Genomic DNA, 15060 nt, shown 5'->3' with positions numbered 1-15060 from the left:
ACCCAGACTGTCCTGAGTGACCAGCAAATGCACCATGTCTTTCACCTACCTTAGCTAAACATCCCAGTAAAATAGTGTATACTCTGCTGTTTACAAGCTAACAAAATACCATACTGTGCAATTATGGAAACAGATTAGTAAAATCTTAGTAATAATCTTAGAATAACTTTCACTGATACATTTGAACTAAATTATGTATAATTTTAAGAAATAAACAGTTATAAATATTTAATTTGTAGATTGCAGTATGTATAGTGCTTTGCATATTCCCATCCTCATTCTCAGAGATAATTGAAGACTGCCTCAGGCTTCAGTTCATGTTCACAAAAGACTTTTATGCTAAGGAAAATTCTGTCTTTATATTATCGGTACAAACAGAAGTAATAAAGTGGTAGAAAATGCCAGTTTTAGAAAATCCACTAATTCAGTGAAAGAAAATGAGATAATTTCATTTAGATGCATTTTATAATATATCTTTAAAGTATAGAGATTAATTCTTATTAAGCAAACTTGGAAGCCATGCCTGAGGTTGAATCCTGGCTCTTCTTTACTAGCATTGTGGCCTTGGGTAAGTTACTTAACCTCTCTGTGCCTCAATTTCCTCATTGAGAAAACAGGAATATTGATGGTACCTGCCTCCTAAGGTTGCCTTGTGGATTAAGTGAATTAATATATGTCAACAGTTTTCTGACACATAAGTGCTCAATAAACTATTATAATTCCAGGTCACACACACAAAAAAACAATATTTGAGACAGTTTCACTTAATCTTTCTAGGTTTCATTATTGCTGTGTCAAAGGAGAAAAATGATATACTTGATAACCCTAACACACAGTGGTCATGAAGGTTAAATGTATATAGGAAGTCAGCCCTCATCAAAACCATCAGATTTCCTTCTCAGTCTTCTTATACTATTCAACTTTCTTCAGATATGGATGTAAATTTCTAACCTTGCTCAACTTTTTACTTTTCTATTAACTTTATTATACTGTCTTTATTTATATTCCTATAGCCAGTACATCAGGCTTCCCTGATAGCTCAGTTGGTAAAGAATCCACATGCAATGCAGGAGACTTTGGTTCAAGTCCTGGGTCGGGAAGATCTGCTGGAGAAGGGATAGGCTACCCAACTCCAGTATTCTTGGGCTTCCGTGTGGCTCAGCTTGTAAAGAATCCTCCCGCAACATGGGAGACATTGGTTTGACCCTTGGGTTGGTAAGATCCTCTGGAAAAGGGAAAGGCTACCCGCTCCAGTATTCTGGCCTGGAGAATTCCATGGACAGCATAGTCCACAAAGTTGCAAAAAACCATGTATTACATGCCATGGGCTTAGAAAAGCCAAACTCCTATTTAAAAGCCAAATGTATGAAACTGTAGAATCCTATGGATAAACCCACTTAGATACGTTTTTTAAAAAATATTATTAATGTTCATCCTCCCAGGAAACAAAGCCATGTAAGTTTTTAAATCTCGGGACAGTTTCCGGTTGTCTCCTGAGGACTGTGTTGGCTCAGCACAGATACACACTGCTTGCCTGCGGAGCTTGTGCACTGTGGAGAGTGCTCACCCTCCATCAGCGCAGATGCTCGGCACTAAAGTGTTAATGCCGTCACTGCCATTTGAGGACTGCTCAGCACCGTGCCCAGTGTATCCTGCCTGTCAGCCTACAGCAACCCTGTAGATGATTACTCACGTCTTACACGTGAATCAGGCATAGAGCTTGCCCAGCAAGCACAGGTCGTAGGCAGCAAAGGAGGTTCTGAAATCACATGTGTCTGATCTCCAGCTGTGCTCTCCAGAACCCTGGGGACCATAGATCTCCAGCCAGGCAGTTGGGGCAAATCCTCACCTCAAACACAATTGCTCTACCTCTGTCTGTTTTACATACTGAGATTTCTGATTTAGATTCATTAAAGGGTTCTGCTGTTAAAAAAAAGGGGAGAAGATGTTGAAAAGCATTAGAAAAGTCAACTCTACATTTGAGGTACAACTGCAGCAAAGAAATGTTTCTATTATACCATCTCCCCCAGGGGAAAGAGGATCTATGTCTGATACTACAGAATTTTGACAATTTATATAGAATTTATATATTCTAGTAATATAATTTTGATTTGTTCATAACTATTTGCTTAAGTTAGTTGAAAAGATGTATATTTTTCTTGCTGCCTGGATATCAACCATACTGGTTGACAGGGAGAGTGAGAATAAAGTCTTGTTTAGGATTTTTCAAATAATAGAAAAAGTTTTATAGTTGGAATGAGTGATTTTCATTGATACTTCTTTCTAAAAATTATTTTGAGTTAGACTGTTCTTGATTTAAAAAACCTCAAGGTAATTTTAACAACAAAGCTCAGTGGTCCTTTCAATAGTTAAAGATGTACTTTCCTTTTTAATATGATCAGGGAGATGAAGAAGCAAATCTTGGTTTGCCCATCAGTCCCTTCATGGATCGTTCTTCTCCTCAACTAGCAAAACTCCAGGAATCTTTTATCACCCACATAGTGGGTCCCCTGTGTAACTCCTATGACGCTGCTGGTCTGCTACCGGGTCAGTGGATAGAATCAGAAGAGGACGATGATACTGAAAGTTGTTATGAGGAAGAAGATGCTGAAGAATTAGATACAGAGGATGAAGAAATAGAGGACAATCTAAATCCTAGTAAGAATATAGGGATACTGTCATTTCATTAATGTTATTAATTGCAAATGTCCATTTAATTTGGATTGGGTCTTTCCTTTTAAAGAGACAGTAGTGATATCTTAAGTACTATCTAAGTGTGCAGACTGAATAATCTCGTTTTGAGTAGCTACTGCTTGGGTACCATGTGAATGCTATCATACAAGCATTCTGAGTTAAAGCAGCATTTCCAGAGATGATGTCCTCCAGCCAGTGTTCTTCGGCAGGCTCTGCCTGTGCACGCATGATGGAGCAGTTGCCAAATCTGAACTTCGGTGAGGTGGCTGGTCCCAAGGACTAGTCCTCTTTTGCCTAACCCCTTCTCACACCATGCACCCCTGTCAACATACCCTTCATATAGACTTGGGAATAGTTCACTCAAGCCAGTTGGGAGAAGAGGAAAATACATACTTTCTTGACTCTGAGGAAAACCAACTTTATGGCATTATGGCTTTAAACTACCAAATTGTAATGCATAGTTTTTCTATATAAAGCAATATAAAGCAATGAGTATAAATGGAAAATGAAAAAGACATTGTTACCTTTGCAACTATAAATTAGTTATTTGCTCTTTAAAGTAGGATTTAAATTATATCTAGCTGGTTTTTTTTGTTTCCCAAGCATACTATATAAATGAGAACAGATAAGATAGCGTGGAACAAGATAATAAAAAAACTTTCCCCCACCCTATCTTGTATTCAGGAGTAGCATAGTGAAGAGTGATTGTATGGCATTACCACCTGATGTCATCTTGGGAAATTTGACTTCTAAAAATTATTTATACTCAACCAAAATTTTGACAATTGTGTTTAATTGAACACATTAAAAAAAATCCCTTAGAAGGATGGTTTTTAACCTTGCATTGTTATTTATCATTTGAAATTTCAATACTAGCCTTTCTCCCCACAACTCCCACCCCCCACCATCTTCCCTCGTACCCTATTTTTATCCATGACACTTAACACTATCTAACACACGAGTGTCTTGCTTCTTTGCTTATCTAGGTCTTCCCACTAGAAAGAGAGCCCCATGGTGCAGAGATTATTTTAATCTTAATATAACTTTAACCCCAGTGCTTAAATAAATGCCTGGGATGTAACAGGCGCTCGGATATTTATTGAATGATTGAATCATATTGCTATGATTAGAATACACATGTGTTAAATTTCACAGAACCACAAAGACGGAAAGGCAGACGGCAAATATTTTGTCAGCTAATGCACCATCTTACCGAAAACCACAAGATATGGAAGGAAATCATAGAGGAAGAAGAGAAATGTAAAGCTGATGGGAATAAACTGCAGGTGGAGAATTCTTCCTTACCTCAAGGAGATGAGATTCAGGTCATTGAAGAAGCAGATGAAGAGGAAGAGAGACAGTTGGAATAAAAGAAAAGGCATGGTGAAGCAGCGCCTTGGGCCGTGCCTTATGTCGATGTCATTGCCCAGTGCTCACCACACTGACTTGGAACTGACTGCTCCTAGGTGGACAGGCCCTAACACTGTGAGAGGATCCTTGCTGTGCCAGCATTTCCCACTCCCTTGCACTTTTTCACCACATGGACGAAAAGTATCCTTAAGAGCTTGGTTTCAGTTGACTTGTATTGCCAAGCCCATACTCAAGTGCTTTTACTGGTGTATAAATACTTTGTCCTAATACTGCTTTGCTGAGTAAAGGCTTTTATTGTTCATGAGGCAGGAGCTGTACCTAAAAACTCAACTAATTCACTGTAGTTTCCTAAGTGGCCAACTTTCTGCTTTCTTAAAGACGTGATTTTAAAAAAAGAAAAAAACAACAAGGGAGTTCCCTGGCGGTCCCCTGGTTAGGACTCGGCGCCTTCACTGCTGTGACCCAGGTTTAATCTCTGGTTGAGCTCAGTCCCTGGTCAGGGAACTAAGATCCTGCAAGCCGCAGAGCACAGCCAGAAACAAACAAACAAAAAACCCCAAAACAAAAAAGCCCCACAAAACAGGATTCATATTGTATTTCCAATTGTGTCTTTTATGTCTTTGACTGTTTTCGGGGGGGTGATGGGGGGTGGGGAGGAGCAGTCTCTGTCTATCTAAAAAGAGAAATCCAGTGTTGCCTTTCTGAGGGGTCTGTTTAATGCAGCACACTTCAGTGTTCTCCAGCTAGGTGTATCCATGAAGGACTGAGTAACCTTTGTTACATTTAACAAAACCCAGGTGCATCAATTTTTGATGCTTTTTACTGTTTTGTTTTTTACATCTACTACTAGGTGTATGTTCTTTCTCAGAGTATTCAGGTTTGCCATGGACATCAGAAGTCTGAATTCCAGTCTTATCAACTTTCTATTCCATGGTTGAATTTTAAAGCTGTTTAGGTTTAACAATGAAGGAATTTTATTTAGTCAAAACTGTTCTTATTTTTATTCTTGCTCAGGATTAGTATTTGTAAACATTAAGTTTAATATAAACACAAATTTGTCAGAAGAAAAACAAAAACCTGTCCTAATGTTGATGTTAACCTTTTATGAAACGAGCATTATTCTGTCTTCTGGAATTTGAGACTAATTAAAGCCAAGGAAAAGGAGATGTCTGTCTTTTGCCTTACTACAAACATCAGATGCAGTTAATCGTATCAAAGATAAAGAAGAAATGAAATAGTGTGTGCTCTAAAGGTCACATGTTAAATAAGTAATTGAATATGTGCTTAATCTTTAGATCCCTATCTTGGGTGTCATGTGTTTAGTTACTGTAAAACCCATGTTCATCTTTCTGTTAATTTCCTTCTGCCTTGAGACTACATGACAGAAATGACCTGTGACTACTCAGTACATCTGGAGCCCAACTACAAGTCTAGTTTCTGAGATAAAGTAAATGATGGGAGTACTTAGTTAATTTTTATATTAAAAGCATTAAATATTTTGGTAATATCATTTACACAAAAGCACATTAAGATAATTAAATGAACCATATTTACGATGTTTATAAACCTGTTAGGGTCCAGATATATACCCTAGTTGTGAAAAATTTTTGAATATATAAAGTGCAGCCAGAATGATGGCAAGATGGTAGGCCAATATTTTCCATTATTCTTAGAGACCATATTATATTTTGAATCCATGTGGCTTTGGAAAATAAGTTGTGTAGCATTTTTCATTTTCCAAGATACTTCCTTTTTTAAAATTAATTTTTATTAGTGTATGGTTGATTTATAGTGGTGTGTTAGTTTCTGCTGTATGGCAAAGTGAGTCAGTTATACATATACCCACTCTTTTAGAGTCTGTTCCCATATAGGTCATTACAGAGTATTGAATAGAATTTCCTGTGCAAGGTAATTCCTTTAAAGTATGATGTCAGCAAGCAATTTCTTAACTATCTAGATTATATAGCTTATCTGAAAGATATCAGTTAAAGACCCATGGAAGTGTTGAAAGTTTTGATCCTGTATAATATCAAAATATTTAATGAATCACTAAGCTTTATTTATTAGATACTTTGAGTGCTGAACTCCTTCCTACTATTTTTGCTACCATTGTCACATCATTGTAAGCTGCTCCCTCATTACTGAGTAATAAAATTTTATCTAATTTATTGAGTTTGCCCTTACAGTGTATATATCCTTTGCTTCTGTTTCTCTAGAGTATATTTTCTATCCTGCAGAAATATATTTCTGCTACTGCAAAGTACATAGATATATATATAAATTCACACACATGCATATGTACATAATGAGACAAATTTCCTTACTATTTTACTAAAACATTGTATTGGGTTTTTTAATGTATATTTTCTCAAAAGCATATTTTTATGCTATTAAATGATATTACTGAAAACTCATTTAAGTTAACAATTATTTAACCTTTACTAAGTAATTGACATTTATTAAAATAACCCAAATACTAAAAAGTATTCTTCCTGAAACTTAAATTCGTAAATTGTAAGAAATGAATGTGAGTGTATGTTAAGTATAAACAGCACTAGTAGATGGAATCTTACTTGAGAAATTGCAGCCAGTCATATTGCAGGTCTTATTTTGGTTATTAATGAATGAGACTAATTTTTTAACTAGAATCATTTTCATCATGAATTTGCTGTTTTAAGTCACTGGTCTTATAAATAATCTTGTAGTGCTATAATATCCCTGTGTTTACTGACATTTTTCTCCATAAAAGGCTACTTTTTAAAGTTACTTCATAATTTGAGGACTGTTCTCCTGCTCTTCTCACTCTGCTGATGCTGTTGGATTTTTCTACTTATTTTTATAAGAATCCTAGGAATTCTGGCACTGCTTCAGTCTCTGTCTATGTTGCTTCATCTCATAGGAACAACCTTCACAAAAGAGATGAGTGGAGCCAACCCTGTCTTTACTGGAGCTGCCAGGCCAGTCAGCAGCTCTAGAGGGTGTGTGTTTGCGGGGAAGGGGGCAGTGACTGTTTTGTGGAGCAGGGATGAAAGTGTCCCAGAGATTTTAATGCTGAGAACTGAAGACTTCATGAGTTGGCTCGGAGGTGATGCCTTGTGGACAGAGAATAATAGCGTGTGTAGAGGCCAGGAGAAGAGAAAGCATACCCACCTTGGAGGAGCCAAGAGATTTAGGGTAGCTGGGACTCAAGGGTGCAAGAAGGAATGGTATAGAAAGTTGGTTAATGAGGGCCTTTTAAAGCACAACAGGACACTTAGTTTTCCCCCATTTTCAATTTTTCAACTTTTCCCCTTTTCCCTTTGGGATAAGTTTAATCTGTAAGTGACAATTAGATTCACATTTTGTGAGGATCATTCAACTAACATACCATGTTGAATGGAAGAGTAAGATTAGATATGGGGAGACCTCAGTGATCTAGATAGACTAGGATGGGTTGTAGGACAACAGCAAAGCAAATGGACTTGAGATTTAAAACATAGAATCAATTTGCCCCAATTAATTGGATGTGATGGTAAGAAAGATGATGAGAGTGACTTTCAGGTTTCTGATCTGGACGACTGTCAGTGTCATTCACTGAGGTAGGGTATGCCCGAGAAGGAGATTTTGGATGTGATACGTGTTCTGTGAGGTGTGTATGTGTTCTGTTGGTTCTGTCTCTCTCTCTCTGGGGAACTTTGACAAAATTGCCAAACACAAGGAAACAAATATAAGAAAGAATAGCAGAAAGAGCAGGTTTAGACTTCCCAATATCTTCAGATTATACATCACATTATCAAAAACAATACAAAATAATGATGTGTGAAATGTTTAAGGAAAAAAAAATGGATTGACAAAGGTGAACAAGCAGTAAGAAATTTAAAAACCATTCAAACTTCTCAGTACCAACAATGGAAACCAGAAAAGACTACATTATCTTCTCATACTCACGATGTGTTAGGTGTTATTCTTAGTGATAACTTCAATATGTAATTTTAAAAAATATGTAAGATACTTATATCACAATCCTTATAATGTAGGTATATTTTTGTCACAACCCTCATAATTTAGGTATATTTTTGTCACAACCTTTATAGATATTATTATCTGTTTTGTAGGGAGGAAATTCACCAGGTACATAAAACAAATGTATTTATCTGTTAGTCTCAAAGATGCATAAATCAAAAGTTGGTAGAACTAGAGAAAACTGACAAATATACAACTCAAGCAGGAGACTTAACGGTAAGTTAAATAGACCAGAAGTTAGTAAAAATACAAATAGCACAATGAACAGTCTTGATTTGTTGAACATACCCTGAACCTCAAGTCCAACAAAGAATATTTTCTTAAACGTTGAAGGAACATTTATAAAAGTTGACCACAGGAACTGTATTCAATATCCTTAATAAACCCTAATGGAAAAGAAAAAAGTTGACTACATGCTTGTCTATAAAACAAGTTTCAATAAATTTCAAATATGTATCAAACAAACCATGTTCCCGGATCACAAAACAATTAGTTATAAATAGCAAAGAACTCTGAAAATTATGAATGCTGGATAGATGTAAGAAATTGCTCCTAAATAACTTCAGAGTCAAAAATGCTAATAGTAGGGCGCTGCCCTACTGCCTGCCAATGCAGGAGACGCAAGAGATGTGGAGTTCGATCCCTGGATCTGGAAGATCCCCTGGAGAAGGAAATAGCAACCCACTCCAGTATTCTTGCCTGGAAAATTCCATGGGCAGAGGAGCCTGGCGGGCTACAGTGCTTGGGGTCATGAAGAGTCAGACACGGCTGGGCACACACATGCACCCATTTCACAGGTGAGGAAAATAAGACTTGCCAGAGGCCACATGACTAGAAAGTGAAAGAAGAGGACAAATGGGAAAATTGGCAAGGAACTCGAGAGAGAAAAGTTAATGGCCCTTTCTCACTAATGTAGGTAGATGACCTTTCCCTCTTGGCCTGTTGCTACAACTGAGAACCTTGCTCTGGAGAGGTCCTTCAAGCTCTCTACTATGAAATGTTCTCATTTCCTTTCATAGCCTTTCACAGCCTCTTCACCTGGGAAGCTTTCTAAACCTGATGCCCAGGCCACAAACCAGACTAGTTCAATCAGAATGTGGAGGAAAGGGTGGAACTTGGGTGTCGGCATTTTGCAAGTCCCATGAGATTCCAGTGAGCATCCAAGGTTGAGAACCAATAGACTAGAAGTGCTGGAGGGGCAGGCATGAAGGAGGAACACCCAGATCTGCCTTACTCTGCCTGTCACCCCCACCATCATACTGTATCACCTGCTCCTCAGGTGCCTCCTCCCTGTCCTACGGCCGGCCGCTGCTGAAGCTCCCGTCAGGACACAACCCTTAACTGCTTCCCTGACATTTGCTGTCCCCTTCTGTTGACAGCCCAAATGGATTCTGCAGGTTGAATATTCACAGCCAGGAATTCCTAAGCGTTCCTGTGGTTAGGACTCTGTGCTTCCACGCTGGCGGTATGGGCTGGATTCTTGGTCGGGAATCCTGTAAGCTTGGAGGTGTGTGTGTGGGGTGTGGGGGGGTGGGGGGGGGGGGAGAAAAACAGGAAAAAAAAAATTCACGGTCATCTCTAATCCCAGGTGAGATGGATTAGTCTGTCAGACGATGGCAGAAACTGCTCTTGCTCCTGATTCTAATGGAATAATTTACAGTAAATGGTCTCCTAAGAAGCCCAGTCTCCTTAGACAAATGGAGGTGAGCAAGGGCTGCCTCTAATGGGATGGAGGACCAGAAACAAGCTGTCCAAATGCAGTGGGTGTTGAAGCAGCTGCTGTATTAAGTGAAAGACACTGAAGACTTCAAATCCTTCTTGTTAACTAGACACTCCTGGTGAGGAGGTGCAGCAACGAGCCCCGCAGAACCCAGGCTTCAGGCTCCAGGGTGGGATTTCTAATTAGAAAAGGCCCCAGGGGAGGTGACGTTGTGGGCAGAGGTCCCAGTTCCATTTACTTCCTACATCCTTCCTTTGCCCCTTCTTCCCACCCTCACCCCTGCTCTGCCCTAGTGTCTGAAAAGATTTCTTGGAGTCTTATTCTTACTCAGTTTAAGGGGGAATTTGTTCCAAACCCCTCCTCTGGGCTCCAGTGTCCTCCACTCGAGTGTAAGAGCAGCCGAGATTACGATGCCTGATACCTGCTGGCACTGTTCCATTCTGGGAACCAGGACTCTCAGGAGTCACTTATCAGGAAACATTTGTCATGCCCATAACCTTTCCCATCAAGAGGGATGCTGCTCAGCATTGTTTATCCATTATTAATTCACTCATTCAACAAATATTTATTTTCAACACCAACAAGGTGAATCTCATGTTTCTTCTACAAGTAGTGTACAGCCCAAGGGCAGAAAGAAGTATGTGCACACTGGAGCTGTAGCTCAAATGCTACACAGAGATGTCACTGACAAAAATCCCTCGTCAATATGCTCAAGTTCATGTTCATTTGATCAGGGCAACCACATGGATTTAGAAAAGGCAGAGGAACCAGAGATCAAATTGCCAACATTCATTGGATCATCGAAAAAGCAAGAGAGTTCCAGAAAAACATCTACTTCTGCTTTATTGACTATACCAAAGCCTTTGACTTTGTAGACCACAACAAACTGGAAAATTCTTAAAGAGACGGAAATAGCAGATCACCTGACCTGCCTCTTGAGAAATCTGCATGCAGGTCAGGAAGCAACAGTTAGAACTGGACATGAAACAACAGACTGGTTCCAAATAGGAAAAGGAGTACGTCAAAGCTGTATATTGTCACCCTGCTTATTTAACTTACATCCAGAGTACATCATGAGAAACGCTGTGCTGGAAGAAGCACAAGCTGGAATCAAGATTGCTGGGAGAAATATCAGTAATCTCAGATATGCAGATGACACCACCCTTATGACAGAGAGTGAAGAAGAACTAAAGAGCCTCTTGATGAAAGTGCAAGAGGAGAGTGAAAAAGTTGGCTTAAAGCTCAACATTCAGAAAACTAAGATCATGGCATCTGGTCCCATCACTTCATGGCAAATAGATGGGGAAACAATGGAAACAGTGGCAGACTTTATTTTGGGGGGCTCCAAAATCACTGCAGATGGTGACTGCAGCCATGAAATCAAAAGACGCTTGCTGCTTGGAAAAAAAGCTATGACCAACTTAAACAGCATATTAAAAAACAGAGACATTACTTTGCTTACAAAGGTCTGTCTAGTCAAAGCTATGGTTTTTCCAGTAGTCATGTATAGATGTGACAGTTGGACTATAAAGAAAGCTGAGTGCCGAAGAATTGATGCTTTTGAACTATGGTGTTGGAGAAGACTCTTGAGAGTCCCTTGGACTGCAAGGAGATCCAACCAGTTAATCCTAAAGGAAATCAGTCCTGAATATTGATGAGAAGGACTGATGCTGAAGCTGAAACTCCAATACTTTGGCCACCTGATGGGAAGAACTGACTCATTTGAAAAGACCCTGATGCTGGGAAAGATTGAAGGTGGGAGGGGAAGGGGATGACAGAGGATGAGATGGTTGGATGGCACCACCGACTCAATGGACATGGGTTTGAGTAAACTCTGGGAGTTGGTGATAGACAGGGAGGCCTGGTGTGCTGCAGTCCATGGGGTTGCAAAAAAAAAAAAAAGTCAGACATGACTGAGCGACTGAACTGAACTGACTGAATCATTATTTGCAGTATGTAAGGAGACTTCTGGAAGGAAAAAGTTAGACTGTCGTCATTCCCCTGGTTGATGTGATGATTATTTTGCACTTATACAAATATCTAATTGTTATGTTGCACTCATGAACTAAATATGCCAACTATGGCTAAAAAAAAAAACCTAGTAAGCGGTGAGGGGAAACCAGTATTTTAGATACAGACACTTTCTGCTTATGTGTGCCAGACTAATTTCTAGACCCCCATCTGCTGGCAGACATTGGACACTTACACTGTATACACAGATTACACTGAATACCACTTACACTGAATACATCGATTTCAGAAATGGACAGGACTGAATTTGCCTGTGAAGGTCCACCTGTTATAGCTGAACTTGGCAGGAAAAGGTAGACAGTAATACCTGCAACGCCTTAACGTTCTGAAGACAACACTGAGACAATTTAGGGATTGAATGAGAGATAGAAAACAGAAAAGTCTGACTGCCTACCTTTCCTTTCTGGAAAACATTCTGTCTCCAGTGGTTTAGACCACCTTTTTGGAACCATATGACCTCTGGCCACAGTTGACTGATGCACCAAATTCAAATTCTAACCCATAGATTAAGCTTAGTCCTTCACATTCCTCCTCAAGAATTTGGACTAGTAAGGAACTATCAGATAAGCAATGCTGGACTAAAAGGTCATTGCAATGGGTCTAATTCATATGTTGAAACCTAATCCTCAGTGTGAAGGTGTTTGGAAGTGGGCCTTTGGGAGGCAGTTAGGCCAAGAGGGCTATTATGCACACAGAAGGATTAACATCAGAAGTTGAATAATGGGAAATTCCCTGGCAGTCCAGTGGTTATGACTGCCATGGGCCCAGGGTTCAATCTCTACTCAGGGAACTAAGATCCCACAAGCTGCTTGGTGCAGCCCCTCAAAAAAAATTTTTTATTAATGTAATTAAGCACATTAACCAATTAAAGGAGAAGAAAGAATTACTACCTTGATAAATGCAAAAAATAATAAAAGCCAATCATTTAAGAAAAAGAAAAGGAATGAAAAAAGAATGTGTGAATGGAAGAGGGAAAAAATATAAACCTAAAATGTAAGTTTGGGGGGTATGCACAAAAGAAATGATAGTGTCCCATATTTAACAATGAAATGTTAGTCATTCCCTTTAAACAGACAAGAATGCTCACCATCACTGTTCATCAGCACTCTACTGGAGGTTCTAACCAAAAAAAAAATCCATAAAAACTGGAGAGGACAAAACATACCAGTCATTATTTATAGACGATATTACTGTCTAATAGGAAATCCCAAAGAATTGAGAAAAAGAATTAAATTTTTCAAAATAGAAAGTTTAGCACTATTGTCATATACTATCGATATACAAATTTCTACTGCATTTTTCCCCAGCAGCTCAGATGGTGCAGAATCTGCCTGCAATGCAGGAGACCAAGGTTCATCTCTGGGTTGGGAAGATTCCCTGGAGAGGGAAATGGCAAGAATACTGGAGTGGGTTGCCTGGAGAATTCCATGGACAGAGGAGCCTGGTGGGCTACAGTCTGTGGGGTTGCAAAGAGTCGGCCACAACTGAGTGACTAACACTTTCATTGCATTTTCAGAGACCAGCATCAAATTCTGCTGTCACCAGTTTCAGCTTGGAAATGATCCCCAAGTTCAGGGTCCCAGACACACTTTAATTCTCTTGAGGCTTCACACATAGTCAAAAGTCCCAGCTGGCAGGGGGGCGGGGGAGGAGGAACGAGGCGGCGGGGGGGGGGGGGGGGGGGGGGGTGTCCTTGCTTTTTCAAAGGAAAGCTTTTAAAGAGGATATTCACAGTTAAATGTCATCAGGAAGACAGTGTAAGTGGAGATCTAGTTGCTAATGCTTTGTCTCGATCTATTTTCCCTTAATAGGCGTTTCAGTATCATCACCCTGAATGAAGACAAAGAAGATCCAAAAAGATATAAAATATCCACCATTAAGAAGACTTAGTATGATTCATTGCATTTAAGTTCAAATAACTGCTTTCAGAAAAGGATAAATGGAGAAGGGCTGATTTAATAAGCCCTCTCATGATAACAGCCCTGGGAGCTGTTGTCAATTACCTATGTTCCTCTGGTTAAGGAAAAAAATAAAAAAGCAAAAAGTGTCTTAACTTGCATTCCTCAAAATATACTGTCTGCATCCACCCCATTCTGAAAGAGCCAGATAAAATAAATGGAACATTGGTAAATTAAAAGTCCAGAGACGAGTGATAAGAGCCAAATCAGATAAAGAACCTATGATATTTTAGCCGGGAGAAGCAAAGATTCACAGGGGAACCAAAGTGGAAGCTTTCTTTCAATGTTTACAGATGATGGGGAGCGGGGGAGACATGTTCAAATACCCATGAGACCAGACAGAACGTCCAAATGATGACATGAACTTCGATAGTGTGGAATCTGTATACATCATGTAAAAAAACACAGTTCAGCTCTAATTGTTTTTTGCTATTCAAAATGCCAGCCCAGCATTGATGGAATGTCACTTCTTTTTTTTTTTTTAAAGAAAAGCTGAAAATATGGATATCACAAGAAATCTAGATTTTTTTAAAAAAAATGTATTACGAGAAATCTAGATTTTTTTTAAATGTCAAACTTGTTTTATTTTTTTAATCAAACCTAAAAAAAAACATTCTGGAACAAACTTCTATGTAGGAGTGTGGTTTCCCCCACATCACCAATGAGCAATTCTCCGACAGCACCTCGGTGTCCTACAATTCAACTCTGACACTGTTTACCCAGAGACAGCATCAAATCCCACAAGCTGAGTGCTCAGTCCCACAAAACAGCTCCCCCTCAAATGCCAGTCTCAAGTCCATGTTGTTACCTGTACTTCTGACCAACCAGCTATAAACCAGACTCCCACAACCCTCTCTCTCCTTGGATTCAATTTGCTAGACCAGCTCACAGAACTTAGAAAACCAATTTACTCACCAGACGGAGTGGCTTATTACTGAAGATATTAAAACATAGGAGCCAACAGCCAGATGACGAGATTCGTAGCGCAACAAAGGAAATTCGGTCCTCTTGGAGTTTAGTGCCTGGTACAGTAGCCTGTTAGAGACATTCTGCTTTACCAACCGGGAAGTCTTCGAAACCCTGCCTTCTGGGTTTTTAATGGAGGCTTTACTACACAGGTGTGGTTGATCAAATCTGTAGGCACTGGTGATTAACTAAACCTCCAGAATCTGTCTCCTCCTAAGTAATCAGGGGGTGGGGCTGAAAGTTTCAACCCTCTTATCAACTTGGTTCCCAGACAACCAGCCACAGTCCTTAGGTGCTTTCCAAAATCACCTCATTAAC

General features: G+C 39.4%; 1 protein-coding gene across 3 annotated transcripts in view; it reads left to right on the top strand.

The window, feature by feature from the left end:
* The window catches only part of PDE3B (phosphodiesterase 3B), a 176720-nt gene extending 162894 nt beyond the window's left edge, over positions 1-13826 (top strand). Inside the window, exons 15-16 of one of the 3 annotated variants that reach the window (XM_061147126.1) lie at positions 2403-2658; positions 3850-6233. In XM_061147126.1, coding sequence (XP_061003109.1) covers positions 2403-2658; positions 3850-4064 — 471 coding nt within the window. In that variant the 3' untranslated portion in view covers positions 4065-6233. Of the gene's footprint in view, positions 1-2402; positions 2659-3849; positions 6234-13629 lie in introns of those variants that run through there. The other 2 variants (XM_061147144.1, XM_061147136.1) reach the window with 2 other exon arrangements.
* Positions 13827-15060: the final 1234 nt, after the last annotated feature.

Source organism: Dama dama, chromosome 1 (assembly GCF_033118175.1).
Source record: "Dama dama isolate Ldn47 chromosome 1, ASM3311817v1, whole genome shotgun sequence".
In the NCBI taxonomy this organism is placed as follows: domain Eukaryota; kingdom Metazoa; phylum Chordata; class Mammalia; order Artiodactyla; family Cervidae; genus Dama; species Dama dama.
This window is presented reverse-complemented; position numbering and strand designations above follow the sequence as displayed.